Source organism: Andrographis paniculata, unplaced genomic scaffold (assembly GCF_009805555.1).
Source record: "Andrographis paniculata isolate CXL003 unplaced genomic scaffold, ASM980555v1 Contig78END, whole genome shotgun sequence".
In the NCBI taxonomy this organism is placed as follows: Eukaryota; Viridiplantae; Streptophyta; class Magnoliopsida; order Lamiales; family Acanthaceae; genus Andrographis; species Andrographis paniculata.
The window spans coordinates 174,100-196,557 of record NW_026137615.1 but is presented as its reverse complement, the minus strand read 5'-3'; the positions used below and the strand labels follow the sequence as shown (position 1 = coordinate 196,557).

General features: G+C 40.0%; 2 protein-coding genes across 2 annotated transcripts; both read right to left on the bottom strand.

The window, feature by feature from the left end:
• Nucleotides 1-12,130: 12,130 nt before the first annotated feature.
• LOC127239550 (uncharacterized) lies at nucleotides 12,131-15,524 on the bottom strand. The gene is made up of 5 exons (XM_051257752.1): nucleotides 15,315-15,524; nucleotides 15,033-15,245; nucleotides 13,665-14,792; nucleotides 13,265-13,621; nucleotides 12,131-12,448 (listed from the first exon to the last, which is right to left on the bottom strand). Exons 1-5 carry the CDS (start codon nucleotides 15,522-15,524, stop codon nucleotides 12,131-12,133), a joined length of 2,226 nt encoding a protein of 741 aa, XP_051113709.1.
• A 57-nt stretch (nucleotides 15,525-15,581) lies between these two features.
• Nucleotides 15,582-16,658, bottom strand: LOC127239549 (uncharacterized). Its single transcript, XM_051257750.1, has one exon. It carries the CDS (start codon nucleotides 16,656-16,658, stop codon nucleotides 15,582-15,584), a length of 1,077 nt encoding a protein of 358 aa, XP_051113707.1.
• Between the last annotated feature and the right edge of the window lie 5,800 nt (nucleotides 16,659-22,458).

Sequence of the window (22,458 nt, the reverse complement as noted above, 5' to 3'; positions counted from 1 at the left end):
AATAATTGAAGAATGCAAAGGGAAATAAAAACAAAGCGTGTTGTGTTTGTGATCTACCAAATAGAAAAAGATCAATATTTAATTTGTAGAATGGTTAACGAAAACTTTGAATACATAGGAAAGTGTACAGTCTTTATCAAAACAATGCATGTTTTTTCTATAGCTTCTTTGGATCATGTGGTACCATTCTTTTAAGCTATTTTAAGAGCAATATTTAGTTTTTATTGTGAAATGTTATGTTGTTTCCCAGGTTGTCGTGATATTGAAAATTTGTCATTTATGTATGAATGGTTGCAATGACTTCAAGACATTCTACATGCAGGTAAGTATTTTGGCAGGAGTAACTTAATACGCAAACTTGCAAATTGCTTCTGCTTCATGTTTTGGCTTCCTGCATTTATTATTATCATTATTAAGTTAACTTCTTCAAAACAGTTTCTTCTTCTTATTATTAAGGTTACTTCTTGAAGATGGTTTTTGTCTCTCGATGTAATTAATTTTGTGGATGTGTATCTTGTCCCCATTTGCGAGTGGCTGGTTTCCCAATTAATCTGTAGAATTTTTCTTTGATGTGTATGGGTTTCTTGCAGTAGTTCATCAGCCCATTTGTTTGATTTGGCTTATTTGTAGCAACCTTGTTTAGTACCAACTTTAGATATTTGGAGCTTAAAACAACACAATTTCATGTTAATGGTAATTCTAACATAATACCCTTACGACTTTCTTCTATATGTGCTAGAGGTACGGTTTTAGTTAGAGAGGGGAAAGATGCTCTACCCAAAATTTGAATTCGTACAAGGTGAAATTCAAAGTTTAGGCCAAAAAAACTCATAGACACAATCTCTATTTTTATGAACCTTTTGATAAACACTGTACACTTGCTACAGTTTAAATCAAGTGTCTTACAATAATCAAGTTTCTGTCACTGATTTTGCAAAAACTTGTCATACTCTTTCACTATTTTTGCACCTCTTTTTGCTCCAATTGTCTTTGTCTTGGTATCATTAATAGTTGTTGCATCATTAACCTTGGAATACGCCTGATAAAGGGCATCCTAAATTGCCTTAGATGTAGAAGAAACATGTTTTTATCATTATTCTTAAGTATCATGGCATTCCATAACCAAGAAATAATCATTAAGTTATTTTCTTCCCATGCTTCAAGTCTTGCCGTTCCAGCATCTGGTATTGTTGCAACATATGGCTCAACTTTCCTTTTTCCTTTCACAAATGTTCGAACATATTATGTGGCTTTGTCCTACATTGGTTTGTTTTAAAGTTTTAAGTAATAGTTGTCCCACATTGCTTGTGGTGACAAAGTTGCCATAAGTCTTCTAAAAATTTGTAGTCTTGGGTTGGGTTTTAAGATACACCAAAATTAAACAAATAGTCTTTCCATATATATTTGTGCGATACTTGTTTTGTCTTGAGGGTGTTTTGGGAGATTGAGAGTTGTGGGTGTCAGAATCGTTATTCGAGCCAATTTTGTATTCCTCTCTTGATAGTGAAAGTTTGCTCCGTCTTTGCCCGTGGATATAGGTCATCTTGACCGAACCATGTATATTCTTATGCCGTTTAAATTTCTTGTTCTTATTTTTGTCAGTGTTAAGATTCTGCAAATATTTGTTTGGGGCCATAATCCTAACAAATTGGTATCAGAGCACTTGCTATATTTGTGGGAATCTTTTTCACCACACAATTACAATCACAAGGACGTTAGTGGAGAAATTTGACAGAAATGTCAACTTTGGGATATGGCAGCTCAAGATGGAGGCTATTTTTGTTCAAGGTGAAGTCGATTTGGCTATCCAGGGTATTGAAAAATGCCTAAGGATATGGAGAAGTCCATATTTTTGGAGTTGGATAAGAAGGCTCGTTCGAGTATTATCTTAAATCTCTCTGATGAGGTTTTGCGGGAGGTTATAACGGAGACTTCGGCTAAGGCAATGTGGGATAAGCTTAAGGCCTTATACATGAAGAAGTCTATTGAGAATCGTCTGTACCTAAAGCAAAGCCTTTATATGCTTCGAATGGAGGAAGGTCCATCATTGCTCTCCCATCTTGATAATTTTGATTCCATTATTATGGATCTAAAAAATATTGATTAAAAGATAGATGATGAGGATAAGGTGTTGCTACTTTTGTGCTCATTACCCCATTCTTTTAAGAATTTTTGTGATACTATGATTTATGGGAAAGAACATATTTTTTAAAGAATAAGAATGATGTTTTCCTAGCTTTCCTAACAATATCTATTTGCTTATATAACCTCTAAAGTACACCTACGTACTATGCTTATTAATTGCTTGTAATGCAAGCAATGGCGCAACCAATATTATGGTATTATAATGGTTCTTATATAACCTCTAGAGCACACCGACTTTCTATGTTTATTAATTTCTTGTAATGCAAGAAATGGTGCAATCAATATTATGGTATTTTAATGGTTCTTGAGTCTCTGTACAATCAGATAATGTAATCTATCTATGTCCCTTCACACATAATGAGCTTGCAATCTTATGCTTTTTAAACTCAATCTTCCTTATAGGTTTAGCACCGATCCACAGACATTAATGGGGCTAGTGCAACATGAGGGTTGGGAATATGGCGTGTTAGCTGCTATACAGGTAATGGTTTATTTCTAATTTATCTATAAAGTAACAAATGTTAGTTAGACAAATGGATAGTTCTAGTATATATATATATATAGACACATACATATATACACACACTAAAAAAATGCAATGAAAGAAAAACTGTAAATTATTTTCTTTATTTTTATTATCTATATGCTTAATATGTTCTTCGTGCAACTGTAGACTTTTTTATTATTTGTTGTTAGACTTGCTTGTTTTTTATACTTATTTCATATATGTTCTTTTTAAAGTATTTTTATCTACAAATGTAGTGAAGTTTGTAGAAATGTAATGGTAATGATGCTAAGACTTTCAAGGTGTTAGATATGAAAAGAAATTGGTGCAACACCAGCTAACTCAATATCCAGACTTAAGAGCAGTTGAGTATTGGGAAGACAAATTCAAAACTTTTGATTTTGGGAGGTGATCAGGTTGCCCACAGGGTTTGGAAACATTATTACGCCAAGGTACAGACTAATTTATGTGAATAATATATGAAATTCTGATATTCCTACAAAATATTTTAACAAGGTATTAAAGAGATATCATTAAAGTGAAACGTAAAGTATATGATTGATGGGTTTATATTGTTGAGTTAAACAATTTTTGCCTTGATCAACAATTGTTATGCTGCATATTCAAAATATATAGGACTAAATGTGAGTTGTTATCATAATAAATGAAAATGAAAGCAAAGATGTTCTAGCATTGACAGTTTCATTGCTTTACCTTATTGTTCCAAAATTTAAAATAATTTATATAATTCTTTTATGTTTTTATAGTTCTTGTGATCCTATTCATCTTGAATAGAAGAATTCAAATGTTTCAAATATTAGAGCTATAGAAGTGAAATGTGACCTTTATTTGATCGTTATTGGTAGCAACATCATGACCATTTATTTCTTCCTAATGAATCTGAAAATATTTTTTTTAGTTGTATTCTTGTCTTGTACGTTATCAATGTCATGCCATGGTTTAAATTTATGTAGTTAGAGAATGTTTTATAATACCTCAGCTCATAGAAGGAAAAGACAGGAGGGCCCTATGGAGAATGCCTTAATTCTATATTTGTTGATTCTAGTGATATTTGTCTTAATTTGCTTAATTATTGTTTCATAGGTGTATGTATGGAAAATCATCAAATAATATTATATATATTTGGGAGCTCTGACTATAGCCTAGCTGAATCTATGGAAAACAGCAAAAATAAACATTTACAATTCTACTCTTTTCAAATAATTTGTCTGGGGAATGCAAATAAGATTTGTAATTTTTTCTGGGTTCGTAATTATCCTTTACAATTGTTGATTTTACGATTGGGCCAACTCAAGATATGGAAACAGCATAATGTAAGGTGCATGGCTCAAGATAAAGGTATGATGTAGATGGAGTAAGCATTAAAATTTGACATTTAACATGCATTACTCGTTTATACCACGTATACGTATTGATCCTTACTATAAATTTATTTTGCTTATAAGTTATCCACACAAAAGAACGTTGTTGATAGCTGCAAATCTTTTGATGTAGATCGAATCTCATGCTATCCGTACCAAACCCATGTTCGTTTGCAATTTTAGTTTTTAATGGTTGGGAGCCTTTAAGTGCTTCGGAATAGTTAATACTTAGTTGTCCTTTGTTTAATTGTGGGGGTTGTCATATATTTATCTAGTGTATTTGGTTGCTTGGTTACCGTTTGCCCATTTGATTATATTTTCCTTGCCTTGATCGTCTTGTTTTGTTGTATTTTTATGTCTTTTTGTTGCTGAAACTTTTAGAAACTTTTTATTGTTGTTGTATAGCATGCATAGGGGTTTATTATTGTTGTTGATCCACTAATTCAATACTTGCCCCATTTGGAACTTCGGAGGGATGGATATTATGTTATACTTTTAGATATTTGAGAATAGGTTGGGCATAGTTGTTCGATTTACAAATGTTATATTCCTTACAAGTTGTTGTAAGTCCTACCTGAGTTGTTTCAAGTAGAAGCTTTTGCAAAACTTAACAATAGCATAGGAAAAGTAAATATATTTTTTTCCTTAATAAATTTAGAGATGCTTGTGACACTAGTGTAAACCAGTTACGGTAACTATGACAAATATTATTAGTATCTGAAAAATTGTATAAATGTTAATATTTTTTTGGGAGTTCTCATCCAATGCTATTGAATGAACCAAAAGTCGCTTTGGTTAATTTAGCAGATAGATTATCAATGTTATTTTTAGTTATATATTTAATAGATGGTTTAGAGAAGAATCTGATAGAAATTTCTTATTATAGTTTATAGTTGTGTGTGCTACAATATTTTTAGTCTGTTTCATGTGTTAAGCAAAGGGAAGTTCTTCTCTTGTGTGACATTTGTGAAATGTATCTGACTTATGTTGTAATGTATGAGTATTTGTGATGGTTAATCTCATTACTCTTATTTATTCGTTAATTATTATGTGACATTGTGAATTATTTCACTAAGTGTAACAAGTATTTATGATTTGTATTTATCAATTTTATATAAAATTTTTTATAACTTCGCATTTCATTGCAGTTACTTGGCCGTCCCTGAGTATCTTCCCAGAGATTGCAGCAACAACGATCATGTTGGCCCATTTGTCTCTTTGTATTTAGATTGAATTGGTTTATTGAATAGATACTTTTTCATAGTTCTTTATCTTTCGGATGTTGGATATTTTGGATATGGTGTACACCACTCATTTGGCATGGTTGTCGGGAGAACAATATTGTATTTATATTTTTGGTGTGCCGGAGAATGTTGTTGGATCAACATCATTTTGTATGTTTCTATATTATTTTTGTATTTAGTATAAAAAATAGGTTTTATGCTATTTGTGATGAAATTAATTCTGATTATTTTCATTATTTTTGTATGGTTGTTACAAAAGTATTTGTTACAGTCAATAGAATATTATAAAAGTTTTGTTGTTACGGTGAATTTTCATAAAAAATACTTTTTCTAACGACATTAAAGTATTTGTAACGTTTATTATTACGACGAAGGATAATAATGGATAATTTTGTTAAAAAATGAATTCAACCGTTACAAATAAATTTAGCACGTGCGTAATAGGGGTGTTGACAATCAACTTTTTGTAACGGAAATTGTCGTTACATAGACGTTTTGTTACTCGAGTTTTTGTATCGGTAAAAATCCGTTACAACATCGATACAAAAGGCTTCTTGTGTCGAGAAATGAGCATTCGTATCGACTTTTCGGCAGCTACAAAAGGCTTAATTTCTGGTAGTGCGATAGTCACTTGCATGTTTTGTGAATATAACTAACTGTCCATGTAGTGCCAGAGAGTATCCCTTGACCACCCTCTTTCAAAATATATAGGTGAAATATTCTCTTCTTCTATTGCTTCTTCTTTAATTCAAAAGTTACCCTTCGTCAAGGCCAAATTTCCTTCTTCTTTTCGGCCTTGCACTCGGAGTGTGACAAAACAACAATATAGATCTTGAAGAAGGTCAATCGGTTGTGTGAGGGTTTGCTTAAGATCATGGATGATTTTTCATCTTGTCATGTCTTGTTAGTCTTTCAGTAATTGTCTTTGTTCTACTGGCTCAGGTGGTAGAAGCTATTTGAAGTATTTGGGCTGACGGCTCTTACATAATTTGGACATCTTATTTTCTTAGGTTTTTAAATTCTTAGGTGTGTATTTTATGTAAGATTTATGGCCTTTGGTAGTAATCATATTTTATGATATATATATATTTAAATTATTGTCAATGATGACAAACAATGCTTGTGACAATGCCCTGTGTTTGTAAAATTTGAAAAACGATTCAGGATTAAGTGAGGTGTTCATAAATTTAAATAAATAATGTATTCATTTACATTATGAATGAGAGAAGAGTAAAGTACAACATAAATTACTTGTATGTATGAGATAGAAAGGCTTTCACATTTTACTATTGATCTAAATTGATATTTACAAATATTTTTGACAAAATTAAGGATTGAGTGTTCTTCTCATCAATAATTTTTTTTTTTCTCTCACAAAATATCATATATAATATTATTTAAATACAAAACTCAAACAGATATTATAGTTTAGGTGATGCATTCTTTGATGATCCTAGCTGTGGGGAGATTTCCGCAGCATCGTCCTCCCAATCATACCGCTCTGCCACACTCACTAGTGCTCTCTCCCTTGGCACATGATTCTTTTGAGATACTCCAGCAGCTGTCAGCTTTGTGCCTGAACGTTTTTTATGCTCTCCAAAGGGATGAAGCTTCTTTCTTTTCCTCGAGACCTTTGTATGCCATATAAAGATCAGAACTGGTACCAGCAACTTCTGCTGTTCTATACAACTCCGTTTTCTTCTTCTATCATCCAGAAACAATAGCTTTTGTCACATTTACATCTGCTAAAATATTTTCTTTTTTATTCAATGAAAGAACAATAACATATGGTGTATATGCAACCTTAGTCATTCGTTAATAAGAAGCATTATCTCTTGTTTCAAGATAATATAATCTCATCAGATCTGACTTTTGAGAAATTAGATTTGACGATTCTAAACTTTTTAATTAGAAAATCATTTAAAAAGTCCATCATTCAAGAAATCAAAACGCTTAGGTATACTTTCCTTGAAGAAGACCCCAGATTGATGAAAAAATAATAATAAAACATCTTTAAAAAATCAACCAACTTAGATACCAAAACCCTAGTTTTGCTTTACATGAAAACAACGTCCAAATGGTGAAAAGAGAAAGGATACAGTAGAGAAGGAGGTGGATATCAGATCCAGGACATCGAACAATATATTACCTTCAGATGAACAAATTAAGGAGCCGGAGAATGAAAGCGCAACTCAAGGGATCTGCAAGACACCGATCAACAATTCGCGGTGACACAAACAACTACACAGACAGAAAAAAAACCTACAAATGACTTTCTCACGTATATATCGTCAAGGAGAAGCCTTGGTATATATAGATCGATATAGATATAAGTCTGTGAAAATAAGAGCAAAACAAAGAGCAACAAAATGACTTTCATTTTCTCTCCTCTGTGCAGAAACAGAGTTGCCTTCGTGTTTATCCAATCCCAAAACCTATATTAATTAACTTCTAAACTATTGTTCTATTCTTAATCTATTTAAGGAAGAAAATAAATACAATTAATGGAAAATAATTGGACAACAATCATGCAACAATATACGCCAATGAAGACGGGAAATGCCCAACTTGACTCTAAGGTTGTCGAAAACTGGCTTCCCAAGAGCTTTAGTAAGCATATCAGCGAGTTGTTGAGATGAAGACACAAAAGATGGACAAACAAAGCCACGTTGTATCTCATCTCGAATATAGTGGCAATCCACCTCAATGTGTTTGCTACGTTCATGAAACACAAGATTCTGAGCTAAATGCAAAGCTGATTTGCTATCACTGTAAACCGGAATCGGGAAAGAGTTATAAACTCCCAAATTCTGTAATAAGCCATGCAACCATTTCAATTCACACGTAGTTGCAGCAAGAGAACGATATTCAGCTTCAGCCGAGGATTGTGACACGGCATGTTGCTTCTTCGTGCACCATGAAATTGGCAATTCTCCCAAGAAGATGAAATAAGCTGTCAAAGAACGCCACGTCAAAGGACAACTAGCCCAATCAGCATCACAATAGGCTCGTAATTCTAGAAGAGAGGATGACTTGAACATAAGCCCTTGCCCAGGATCAGCTTTGAGATAACGAACAACTCGAACAGGAGCATCCCAATGATCTTCCTTAGGACAATGCATAAATTGCGCCAAAACATGGACCGCATAAGACAAGTCGGGTCGAGTAATCGTCAGATAAATGAGCTTTCCAACCAAGCGGCGGTAGCGAGCAGGATCGAGTAAATCGGCACTATTGGATAAAGCGAGATGATGCTTTTGCTCCATAGGTGTTCCAACAGGCTTTGCACCCAAAAGACCAGTCTCAGAGAAAATATCTAATGGATATTTACGTTGACTCAAGGATATGCCATTCGTGCCGTATCCCACTTCTAAGCCAAGAAAATATTTGAGCTTACCAAGATCCTTCATATGAAAACATGTGGAGAGGTATGACTTAAACTTTTCTATCTCATGACTGTTATTTCCACCAACAACCAAGTCATCAACATATATTAAAATCGTCAAATGAAGAGTGTCCTTATTGTATGTGAACATAGAGTAGTCCGAGGTGGATTGAGTAGAACCATATTGGGCAAGAGCAACAGTTAATTTGGCAAACCAACAACGCGAAGCTAGGCGAAGTCCTTAAAGAGATTTGTGTAGCCGACATACTTGATTATTTTCAGAGACTTCAAAACCAGGAGAAATCCGCATATACACTTCTTCTTCCAAATTGCCGTGTAAGAATGCATTATGAACATCCATTTGGTGCAGCTCCCACCTTTGGACAACAACTACGGCTAGAAAAGTTCGAACAGTCACCATCTTAGTTGTGGGTGCGAACGTTTCATTAAAATCCAACCCCTCCACTTGATGATTTCCAAAGGCAACCAAGCGAGCTTTATGACGCTCAATTGAGCCGTCCACCTTAAATTTAATCTTATAAACCCATATGCTTCCAAGAGCGTTCTTTCCTTTTGGTAAATCTACGATTGTCGAAGTACCATTTTTTTAAGAGCATTAATTTCCTTTTTCATGGCATCTAGCCAACATGCATGTCTCATAGCTTCCAAAAAACTGGAAGGCTCAACTCCTGCAGTAACCGCAGCCAGAAAATGACGATGCGATATGGAAAAGTTATTACAAGTCAGATAGTTAGATATAGGATATGGTGTACCAGAGGTTGCTGAAACAATGGTGTTCAGATGAGCTGTATGTGTCACATAATCCTTAAGACGAACAGATGAGAACTTTTGTCGGTGGCCTCTTCCAAGTACCTCGGACCTCATTTGATTTTCACCGGAAGGTATATCACAAATTGTTGCAGGCAGCTGTTGGTGCATTTGAGATGGATCAATAATGGTCTCTGATTGCACATCATGGTCATTCAAATCAATATGTGGCTACATAGAATTCGCAACAGCTCGATCACTAATTGGAGTAGTCTCAGATACAATATTTACATTTTGTAGAGTATCATCGATGCTACTATTATGGCAAGGCATTGAAGGATTCACCCAATAAGCTTTCTCGAACATGCTTCCACATGGGTCATGACAACATCCTTCTCTTGATTCTCAAGTTGTCTAGAAAACGGAAACTCTGTTTCGACAAAAAACATATCACGTGACTCAAAGATCTCTTCGGTGTCCAAATCAAATAGACTCCATCCTTTCTTGTCATATGAATAGCCAATAAAAATGTATTTTCTAGTTCGACTAGCAAACTTGTCCCTAGCTCAGTTCAAATTCTTTGCATAGGCGAGGCATCCGAACACAGGTATATTATCCATTAAAGGTGGTCGCCCCATCAACAACTCATATGGTGTTTTACCCTTCAAAAGGGGTGTGGGGGTTCTATTAATAAGATACCAGCTGTCAAAATATACTGCCCCAAAACTTAATTGGTAAATGTGCTTGGAAGCGCAATGCTCTACCAACATTCAATACATGACAATGCTTACGTTCGACACGATCATTTTGTTGTGGCGTATCAACAATGGATGTTTGATGAACAATTATTTGTTCTTTCAAGTAAGTATTCAAGCAAGTAAACTCTCAACCATTATCACTACGTAAAATTTGAACTCTTTTATGGAATTGCGTCTCAGTCAAGGCAAGAAAATTCTTTATAATAGGTGCAACCTCATTCTTTCCTTGTAGCAAATATATCCAAACAGCCCGAGAGAAGTCATCCACAATGGTAAGGAAATATCTAGAGCCACGTAAAGAAGCCTCCCTGTATGGCCCCCACAAATCACAATGTATGAGTTGGAAAGCCTCACTAGCTTTATTTTCAATAGAAATAAATGGATTTCGGGTTTGCTTTGCTTGCATACAAACATCACAATAATGCTCTTTATTTTGCCCAATGACCACTTTATTTTGCATTTGGGAGAGTAACTCTAAAAGTTGGGAAGACGGATGCCCCATTCTATTGTGCCATAATATAAAAGTATCAACCTCGATTTCTTTGTGATGCACTTTATTTGTTCGAGCCAAAAGTATTTCCTGCACCAGATATAGTCCACCTTGTTCTTTACCCACTCCAATCAGCATCTTCGAAATGCGGTCCTGGACAACACACATCCGATCAGTAAACTTCAAGATATAATTTCTCACCCAACAATTTAGATACCGAGACCAAATGACAATCCAAAGTGTTGACAAATTGTTGGATCCTGCAATTCGGAGGTTCCAAGAATGTTCGTCGATTTGTCGGTGTAGGTTCCGGAAGTACTCCAAAGAGCCTGTCCGTCGTCGGATTGGAGGCGGCTCCTACGATGGAGCCTCCACAGCTTCGATCGTCCACGAGGCTTCGAGCCTAAACGACCGATTTCGATGGATTTAAACTAACATCTAATAAAACTCGGATAAATCTACTGGAAAGCGGATAAAAGTATGTAATTCGAATAAAAATGCATTAAACGAAAATAAAACATGAAAGGAAAGTAAGAAAATAGACGAATTGTTCTGTTGTGCGTGTGTGTTGTGTTTCTTTTTCCTACTTGTAATCCTAAGCTAGAATAACCACTTCTCCCGCTAACAGGGATGGTTATAAATTATTCCCACTTCTTTCTACTTCTCTTAACTATTAAATAACCTCCTTCCATCAGTTCCCAGTGGCTTCCATTGCTCCTGGACCAGGTTCCATTCGTCTTGAGCATCTTCCATCGTTCCTGGACCAAGTTCCATTCGCTTTGGATCTCTTCCATTGCCTTCGGATCATACCTGCAACCTACCCTGATTCGTTTCCATCATACTCCCAGCCGGTCTACGGGAATATGTTCCCGACAGCCTTGAGTTACATGGAACCCTCACTCTTCATGGTCTTCCATTAGTGTCATGAGGTTGCCGATTCAGAGTTGATGGAGCTTGTCATCCGAAGGTCTATGGAAGTCATATATTCTTGCTCCATGGAAGCTCCGCAGCCTGATGGAAGTCACTATCTTCGACATTTAAGTCATTTTGGACTTGGGGTCCAACAATTGACCTCCTAAAAAAGAGATGAAATGTAAGCTACGTGAAGCTTTGCTCTCTTTTTGGGACTTCCTTCGTGTGGGACTTACCTTCTTGGGCCTTGGCACAAAATTATCCCAACTTGATATCTCACGTCAACCCCTCTAACCTTGATGTGACGGCTGCTTCCTTCGATTCCCGCATCGTCTAAGAGAGAAAAGACATTCAAGGGTATTTTCCTAAGGGTTTATCATCACTTCCCTTTCCACTTCTTCTTTCGTTTCTCCTCCGAAGGCTTTTCTCCTGTTTGGTAAACGCAAGTATCAAGTTGTATGGCTTCTTCGACGACTCTTCCTTCCAGTAGTGTAGTTGAACCTTTATTGCAAACTGTTGCCGACGTCCATGTGTCTATTGCTCACGTTGTGAGGGATTTGATGTCAGCCTTAGAAGTGGCAGCAGACCATAATGCTTCCGAATCGCCTTCGACTTCAGCAGTCCTCGTCTCCGAGGAAGCAGCATCGATTCCAGAGGGCTCAGCTTTAGCCGGTGTAGCTTCGAGCTCTAGTGGAGCAACTTTATCTTCGGGGGGTCTCATTTCTGCAGGTCCAATTCCGATCGTTGATGGAGCAGCCCCGACCTTCGACGTTTCAACTCCAGTGGATGCGGTGCCAGTTCCTGGTGGAACAGTTCCAACTATCGAACATCCAATTCCGCCCCCGACAAGTCTGATCCCCTGGTAGCGGTTCCAGGGCCTGCTAGATTGGCTCCAGATTCGGTAAATTTGAGTTCAACTCCGACAGATTCAGTCCCTATGAGAGCGGCGTCAAGCCTCGATGGAACGGCTCTGTCTGTGGAAGATCCGACCCCAGTCCTGGCAGATCAAACTCCCAAGGACACCGGACCTGGTCTTGATAACTCTGAACCCACTGCGGGCCCAGTAGCAGAAGATACTCTTCCTGCAGTGTGTTAATTTTGGGAACCATCCGCCTCTCTTTGATCCACACGCCGTTTTGTTTGGATTTTATGATCTACTACTCATTCAGCCATTTACGATGGCTCATTTTCGTTTTGTTTCCATTCGCATATTAGCGGCTTGCTAGTCTGCTTTCATTTTGTATATTAACGGCTTGCTAGCCTGCTTTCATTTTGCATATTAGTGGCTTAATAGCTCGCTTTCGTTTTACATATTAGCGACTTAATAGCCCGCTTTCGTTTTGCTTTATATCTAGCGGCCTAAATAGGGCCTGCCTTCATTTCGCTCATTACATCTAGCGGCCTAAACAGGGCCTGCTTTCAGTTTGCACATTTCATTTCTTTATCTGAACTCGAGTGGTGACATATATCCTTTAAGGTGCTTAATGTTGATAACGTTTCTGTGTTCTATCCCGTCAATACTCATCAATCTATAAGCACCGTTAGGCAGCACTCTACTTACTTGGTACGGACCTTCCCACGTAGGAGACCACTTCCCGAATGTATTATCTTTGAATCCTTCGGGTAGCACTGCCTTCCATACCAAATCTCCTTCTTGGAATGTTCACCGACGTACCTTTGTGTTGTAGGCTCCCGCTACTTTCACTTTATTTGCCCTGATATTCTCCAAAGCCATCATCCGATCCTCGTGCACGTCATCCAATCTTTGTAACATCGTTGTGTCGTACTGCTCGGGACTAAGCGAATTTTGCTTTAACACTCGTAACGATGGCACCGTGATTTCCAACGGCAATATCGCTTCTTCTCCATAAACCAGTTGGAATGGAGTGCAACCAGTGGCTTTATTTCGGTATTGCCTGCAAGCCCATAAAGCCTCCCCTAACACTTCGTGCCATCTTCTCGGGTTATCTTCTATGGCCTTTTTTATTACCCCAATTAAGAATTTGTTGGCTGCTTCGGCCTTCCCATTTGCCTATGCATAATACGGGGACGAATGCAAAAGAGCAATCTCATACTGTGCGGTGAAGGCGGCCTTGATCGGCGGTAATCGTCTGCGGGATTTCGTACCGGTGAATAATGTGCTCCTTAATGAATTTGGTCACTTCCTGATATGTCACATTGGCTAACGGTACAGCTTCTATCCATTTTGTGAAATAGTCCGTGGCCACTAATACGAACAAGTGGCGTCTAGAAGATAGCGGGTGAATCTTCCCGATGATATCCATCGCCCATCCCCGGAATGGCCATGGTTTCACCACTGCGTGCATTTCTTCCGCCGGAATTTGGACCAGAGGACCATGTCGCTGACACGCTTCACATCCTTGAGCGTACTTGATACAATCCTCTATCATTGATGGCCAGAGATACCCATATCGTCGGATCGTCCATCTCATGACTGGCCCGGATTTGTGTGCTCTACAAATTCCTTCATGCACCTCACCCATCACCTTCATGGCTTCTTGATTATCTATGCATCTCATTAACATTCCATCGGTGGCTATGCGGAAAAGATCTCCGTCAATCAGAGGATACTTCAGAGCCTCTTTCCGCAGCTTTTCCGGAGTTTCACCGGTTGGTTGTTCCAAATATTTCCTCAGTTCCATACGCCAGTCTTCCGTATCTACTGGGTACAGATGTACTCGACCTGATTTGAAGTTTCCTGCGGCTGATGACTTGTACCCAGATGCTTCTTGAGCCAAATCATTAGCTATTATGTTTTTGGCTCGAGGTATGAATTCCACCACCGCGTCGTCGAAAGTTTGCAACATCCTAACTGCTTCCATTCGAAGATTTCTCATCCTCTCATCTTTGCATTGGAACTCTCCAGTAATCTGCTTCAAAATTAGCTGTGAGTCGCCTTGAAATCTGATCGCCTTAGCCCCCTTTTTATGTAGGATTCTCAATGCAACTAATAAGGCTTCGTATTTTGCTTGATTGTTAGTGAATCCGGGTGTTAATGACCTGGCAACAGTCCACTTTTGTCCACAGGGACTCTCGATGAATACACCAGCCCCAGCATTAGTCTGCGTGCTGGACCCGTCGAACTTCAAGATCCAAGGCATCGGACTAATACCAGCTTCCATGCGATAAGCTGCTTGGTCAGCCACCGGACTCCGATGATCTGCTAGAAAGTTAGCAACAACCTGTCCCTTAACAGCTTTGATCGGTACTTACCGTAGATCGAACACGGCTAGCTTTACGGCCCATTTTGCTTGTCTTCCCCTTAAAGCTGGCCTGCCTAAAAGATATCTCAAAATATCGACGTGACATACCACTTCTGTTTCTCTTGGGGCTAGATAATATTCAAGTTTCTTACAAGCGTAAAATAATGCGAGACATAATTTTTCCATAGGAGTGTACCTTGTCTCCGCATCATTCATTACCTTACTGAGGTAAAAAATGGCACGTTCGCTTCTATCGGGAGCTTTATGCGCCAGTAAGCAACCAACCGTATTCTCAGTGGCGGAAACATACAAGCGCAGAGGTTTGCCTGCTTGCGGAGGCATCAACACTGGTGGATTGGCCATAGCTCCTTTAATGGCTTCGAAAGCCAGTTGGTGTAGCGGCTCCCATACGAACTCTTCTGTTTTCCGCAACTTGAGCAGTGTAGAAAAAGCTTTAAGCTTGCCTGCAGCATTCTAGACAAATCTCCATAGAAAATTGACCTGCCCAAGGAATCCTTGAAGTTGTTTCAGATTCTCAGGCGGTCGGGCGTTGATGATAGCTTTCGTCTTGTTACTATCCACCTCAATGCCCTTATTATGCACCATGAAACCCAAAAAATTTCCGGAGGCCGCTCCGAACGCGCACTTCGCTGGATTCATCTTCAAGTTATAATGCCTCATTCGTCGGAAGGCTTGTTCGAGATCCACCATATGCTCCGGGAAACTCTTGTATTTCACCACTATGTCGTCATTGTAGACTTCCACCGACTATCCAATTAAATCGTGGAATATGGTGTTCATTGCTCGCTGGTAAGTCACTCCAACATTCTTCAACCCAAACGGCATCACCACCCATTCGTACACTCCAAGGGCTCCTGGGCATCGGAATGCCGTCTTTCCAACATCCTCCTCGGCTATAAAAATCTGATTATAGCCGGAATACCCATCCATAAACAACAAACTTCCGTTCATGGCGGCTGCATCTACTAACATATCGGCAACAGGCATGACGTACTCGTCTTTGGGTGTTGCCAGATTCAGATTGCGATAATCGATGCATACCCGTAATTTTCTGTTTTTCTTAAGTACGGGAACGACATTGGCTACCCATTTCGGGTAACGACAAGTCCAAATGAATCCTGCTCCCAAAAGCCGCTGGATCTCTTCCTTGATCTTCGGGTATACATCTGGGTTGAACCTTCGCGGCGGCTGTTTGTTGGGTTTATACCCGGCATTTATGGGTAGCCGATGTTCCACTAGTTCCCGAGCCAAGCCTGGCATTTCGTCATAATCCCAAGCGAAACAGTCCCGGTACTCCTTTATAAGTGTTACCAAAGCAGCTCGATCTTCTGACTTCAACAGCGCGCTAACTTTAGTGATTCGCGGAGATTCATCGGTACTCAGGTCGAAATCTTCCAGTGGATCCTGGGCCTGGAACGCTGGATAGGTTTTATGCACAAGTGACGGTAATTCCACTTCACCAGTACTTTTCTTAGACAGATCCGGACCGCCGGTGCATTTTCCTCTAAGCCGTTCCGCTTCTTCCTCGGGGTCTGCTCTGGTCGGCTCTGGATGTTGCGTAACAAAGGCTGTTTCGAGCGGCCCAGGGTTTTCTAAGGGGCCAGCTCTAGACGGCTCCGGACTCGCCACAGAACCTGTTTCCAACCGCCCACCACCTTCTGTGGAACCTGCTCTGAACGACCCTGTATTTGTAATAGAGCCTGCTCCGTGCGGCTCAAATTGAATTTTGACGCATTTGAAATTCATCATAATCTTCTTCATTCGTAGGCCGTGGATCGGCCTTCTCTTGAATTCTGAATTGATTATCGCTAAACACGCATTCATAATTTCTCTCGTTAGGCATGGAGGCGATTACTTCAGACAACGGATCATCTTCGAATAGTAGAAAGTTGCATCTACAGCTGTAACTTCTGCTGCGAATGGGTCTTTCTCCGCCTCCACTTCTTGAACCTCATCGCCATCCCAGAACAACAGTTTTTGGTGCAAAGTTGACGGTACACACGCGCAAGCGTGAATCCAATCTCGCCCCAATAATGCTGCATACGAAGGGCGACTGTCTATTATTACGAACGCTGAGGACAACTTCTTGGTGCCTACTTGTACCTCCACATTAGCGATTCCCGCCGGTTTATACGAATTTCCCATAAAATCTGTAGCTCGCACCGAAGTTGGTATTAACTCATCCCTTGTCTTTCCTAACTTTCTGACCGTCCGAAATGGCATTACATTGGCGAATAAGCCACCGTCTTATCAATACTCTGCCCACTGGTCGTCCTTCCATTAAAGCTTGGATATACAGGGGTTTTACGTGTTTATTCTGCCCGGACCTGATTCGATCAAAAGTGACCGTTGTCACTATATCGTTCCATTCTGCCGCTGGTTCTTCATCTACGGTCACTCCCTCATAACTCTGCTCCCCTTCTGGAGCTTTGAATTCAGAAGGCAATACCCCCACGACTGATAGATGACCATCTCCAGCACCACACTCTTTTGGTTGTACAGTTTTCGGCACCCATCGATGCTGCCAGTTTGGAGTCGGTCCGGCGCTTGGAGTAGAGAAAATTATGCGAGGTTGTAACTCATGATTTTTCTGAGGTCTCTCTTTTTGCTCACAGGTTTCCGAGACTTTTCCGTCTTGATTTGTTGTTTGCTGAATTTCCAATTCAATTTTCTTGCCTTTAAACCCTGCACTTTTCTGATTTGGCTGAACACCTTCAGCTTCCAACTTAGCCTGTAGTTGTTTCCTTTGTTGCCTTCTCTTCTGGGAACGTGTAAGGTCACCCATTTCCCTCCTGGCATTTGTCTCCAGCACATTAACAGTCCACTTCTCCGAATCTACGGCTGATAGAGGTTTCCGTGTCTTTCTTGAAGTAATAGTAATCTGATCGGCAGATGTAATGGTCTAGACTCGTTTCCCACTAGCAACTTTCACTTCAGCCACCGTGGCATCCGGCTTAATAATTGGGCCTGGAGCTGTGGCTTTCGTCGTCATATTATGATGCTCCCGAATTTCCTGGGCATTCGGAATTGTCACTTTCAGATTAGGGCTCTTTTCTACGACCCTAGGCTCTTTATTTCCAACATTTCCATTAGGCATCTTTCTTACAGACAGCCTATTGAACACTGAACCCCGTTATGGAACCCTGGGCCCGAGTCGTTCATGAACCGGTTGTCGAACCAGTTCTTTCCCTTTGTTTTGTCTCTTGAGACCTCTTGTAGACATATTATTAATGGATGGTGCAGGAAACGGATTCGCATCCACCTGCATACACATTTTTGTTAGCTTCAGTCTACCCTCGTCTAAAGCCTTATGAATCGTGTTTCGTAGGTACGTACAATTTGCGGTAGCATGTGTATAACTCCCATGCCACTTGCAATACACTTTCCTTTTCAATTCCTCTAGTGACGGCACTCGCTGCCCGTCTCGGAGTTTGATTTGTTTGTCCTTCAGTAGATGATCAAAAATCTGTTCTACGTTAGACACATCGAAGGTATACTGCACGCCTCCGACCTCCTTACCCCTTGTAGGTTTTAATGCCGAACAGGAGTAAGTTTTTCCTTTCAACAATTCAGCCGCTAACACATCTTGTTCTTCGCCATAATCTTCGTCGGCTGAACTTTCCTCATCCACACAGCAAGTTATCCCTGCTTTTCCATCCTTTTTCCACCTACCTACATCAGCATCCCGTCTTTCTCGAATGAGCTTTTCTGCCCTCATTGCGAGTGCACTTAAATGCGAAAATTCCTGGAAATCCTGAACTCCCAACCGGTCTCGAAGATCTGATCGCATATTATCCACTGCCATCACGGTTGCTTGCTGTTCGGGGATCTGCACTGTGCACCGTGTCTTAGCTTGTCGAAACCTTTCCAAAAATTGTGCCACAGGCTCATCATATCCCTGTTTTACAGCTACCATGTGGGATATCGTAGTCTCCACCGGTGGCGCGTAAAAACGGTCGTGAAATAGCCTCTCCAAATCCGACCAAGACTGCACAGTACCTGGAGCTAATGATGTATACCACGAAAATGCCGTACCCGTCAGAGACAAAGAAAACAATTGTAAACGATACCAATAATTTCCTCCCAAGTCCCCGCACTGAGCTGTAAATTTCCCGATATGCTCTATCGTTGATCTCCCATCCTCGCTGGAGAACAATGTAAAATCTGGTGCTTTATTTCGAACGGGCAACGGCATCATCTCACTTACCCAAGCTGGGTAGGGTCTTTGATACACCGGTCGCTCTTCGAATTTCATTCGCAGGAAAGCTCTTCGGATACTTTCCACTAGAATAACCGTATCTATTAATGGTCGGGCTTCCTGCTGATTAGGAATCAGCAGCTGCCCTCCTGGTCCCCAAGCTTGACCAGCCATTCCTCCTTAAGGGACAACGGCATAAGGAGCCTGCTGCGCCCACGGCGGTGGAGGTGCGTTCCAAGCAGACTGTCCTGCGACCTGCCCTGGCAACGCTGTTCCTGGAGGGGCTCTGTAGACGCCATTTCTGGCGACATCTTGTCCTCCCACCATTTGAGGGCCACAACCTCCACTGGGTTGCCCTCCTTGCGGGCGTTGGAGAATCGTCACATTACCGAATTGCAATCCTGCTCCACCCGTCGGTCCCCTAGGCGATCCAGTGTTTCCACGAACCAAGTTAGAACCGACGTTTCCTGTGAGAGGTGGAATCCCTCTAGCAGATGGAGTTACCCCTCTCGGTCCTCTTTATGTGTTTCCTGAAATTCCAGAATTCTGGATTCCACTAGCCGTTGCTCGGCGTTCTTCTTTGCGAATCTGAAACGCTTCATTCCTTACAGTTGGCCGGATCACATCAGCCAATTGCCTGGAAATTTCATACGCGATATCTTCAATTCCGGCCTGAATACACTGATTCACTTCTCTGCGCACCATGGTCACCATCGTCTCGGTCGACGATGATTTCTCATGTCTCCTCAGCCCTGGGATGCGGCTTCCACTGGGATGAACCGGCGTTCCAGTTCCAGTAAATCCTGCACCCTGATTCTGATTGTCCATGGCGATCACTTTACCGCTGCGAAGTTGCATATATGAATACAAATCCGACTTGGTCCCACTGGGCGTGCCAATTGTTGGATCCTGCAATTCGGAGGTTCCAAGAATGTTCGTCGATTTGTCGGTATGGGTTCCGGAAGTACTCCAAAAAGCCTGTCCGTCGTCGGATTGAAGGCGGCTCCTACGAGGCTTCAAGCCTAAACGACCGATTTCAATGGATTTAAACTAACATCTAATAAAACTCGGATAAATCTACTGGAAAGCGGATAAACGTATGTAATTCGAATAAAAATGCATTAAACGAAAATAAAACATAAAAGGAAAGTAAGAAAATAGACGAATTGTTTTGTTGTGCGTGTGTGTGTTGTGTTTCTTTTTCCTACTTGTAATTCTAAGCTAGAATAACCACTTCTCCCACTAACAGGGATGGTTACAAATTATTCTCACTTCTTTCTACTTCTCTTAACTATCAAAGAACCTCCTTTCATCAGTTCCCAGCGGCTTCCATTGCTCTTGGACCGGGTTCCATTCGTCTTGAGCATCTTCCATCGTTCTTGGACCAAGTTCCATTCGCTTTGGATCTCTTCCATTGCCTTCGGATCATACCTGCAACCTACCCTGATTCGTTTCCATCATACTCACAGCCGGTCTACGGGAATATGTTCCCGACAGCCTTGAGTTACATGGAACCCTCACTCTTCATGGTCTTCCATTAGTGTCATGAGGTTGCCGATTCAGAGTTGATGGAGCTTGTCGTCCGAAGGTCTATGGAAGTCATATATTCTTGCTCTATGGAAGCTCCGCAGCCTGATGAAAGTCACTATCTTCGACATTTAAGTCATTTTGGACTTGGGGACTTAGGGTCCAACACAAATAGAACACCCTTTAGAAATAGTTGTCCTAGTTTCATTGAACCCTCCTTAGTAGCTAGCACTTTCTTTCCATTTGGCATGATAACAGGACAAGGGTTAATGTCCCAGCATTCACAGAGCAATCCAATATCTCCAGTCATATGATGTGAAGCTCCCGTGTCAAAAATCCATTGAAAAGATTTCTTACCGGTTAATCGATTCGTCGAGGTGGACTTGTGATTACTTCCATAGAGACTTCAGAATTTCCCAATCTTCAATTTTAAGATCTTCAAGTCCAACTTTGTCCGCATCACCAATGGTATTGGTGGATGAAGTGGGTTCGATTATTTGAGCAGCATTTACCTTTGCCAATTGCCCTGCTCCTCTTCCCGCTTGAGCACCTCTTCCTCGACCACCATGACCTTGTTGATTGGCTCTCCATTCCAGAAAAGCATGAATACAATAACAAGTATCTACTGTATGGCCTGTGCGTCTGCAATGTGAACATATCAAACCTTCTCGTCGATCCCCCCCCCTTGATTTTTTCCTCCTGAAGTTTGAATTTTTGTTGCAAGGCTCATAGCTTCAAGCCGCTCACCGCCGCCTTGTGTCATGACTCTAACTTGCTCCTGCTCAGTGATTTGCGAATAGATCTTATTCATATTCGGCAAGGGATCAGACGCAATAATATTTGATCTTATTGTGTTGTAGTGCGTGTCATCCAATCCCATCAGAAATTGATGAAATTTTTCTTCTTCCCTATGCTTTGTCAATTTAACATTGATATCATAATTGCACCCATTACAAGTGCACAAAGGCATTTGATCATAGTCGTTAACATCATCCCACAATATTTTAATCCTTCCATAAAAAAGACATGATAGAGTCACTTCCTTGTTTGCAGTTTGCGACTTCAGTCTTCAATTGGTGGATTCTCGCAACATTTCTCACCGAAAACCTTTGTTGTACATCATCCCATAATTCCTTTGCAATTTCTCTATAAGATATCGTAGACCTTAAACTTGGTTCGATCGTGTTGAAGATCCAAGAAATTATCATGGAATTGACTGTCCACCAATCTTCTATCTCTTCCGAATCATCAGTAGGTTGTTTGATTGTTCCAGTAATAAAACTCATCTTCTTCTTTGCATGTAATGAAACTTTGATCGCCTTTGCCCATTGTTCAAAATTAGGCCCTTTCAATTGAGTATGAGTTATTAGATTACCTGGATTATCATTGCTTGTGAGAGCATATGGAGAAATAGACGATGAAGTCATCTTGGCAACCTTGTTCTAATCATCAACCACGAAGAAAAGGATGAAACCAACAAATAATTGCTCTGATAACATGTGAAAATAAGAGCAACACAAAGAGCAACAAAATGATTTTTATTTTCTCTCCTCTGATACCATGTGAAATCAAAATGATTTTGATTTTGTCTTTGTGTTTATCCAATCCCAAAACGTATATTACTTAACTTCTAAACTATTGCTGTCTTCCTAATCTATTTAAGGAAGAAAATAAATACAATTAATGAAAAATAATTGGACAACAATCATACAACAATATACACCTATGCTATAATATACACTAATAAAGTCTTTGGGCATACCTGTGGGCAGATTTGTTACCTGCAGCAGCGGTATTGGAATGGCAATACAAACTAAGAAATAGTTTTCGAGGGTGTGAATAGTGGTTGTTGATATATATATAATATATATATATTTTATATATTGATATATATATTCT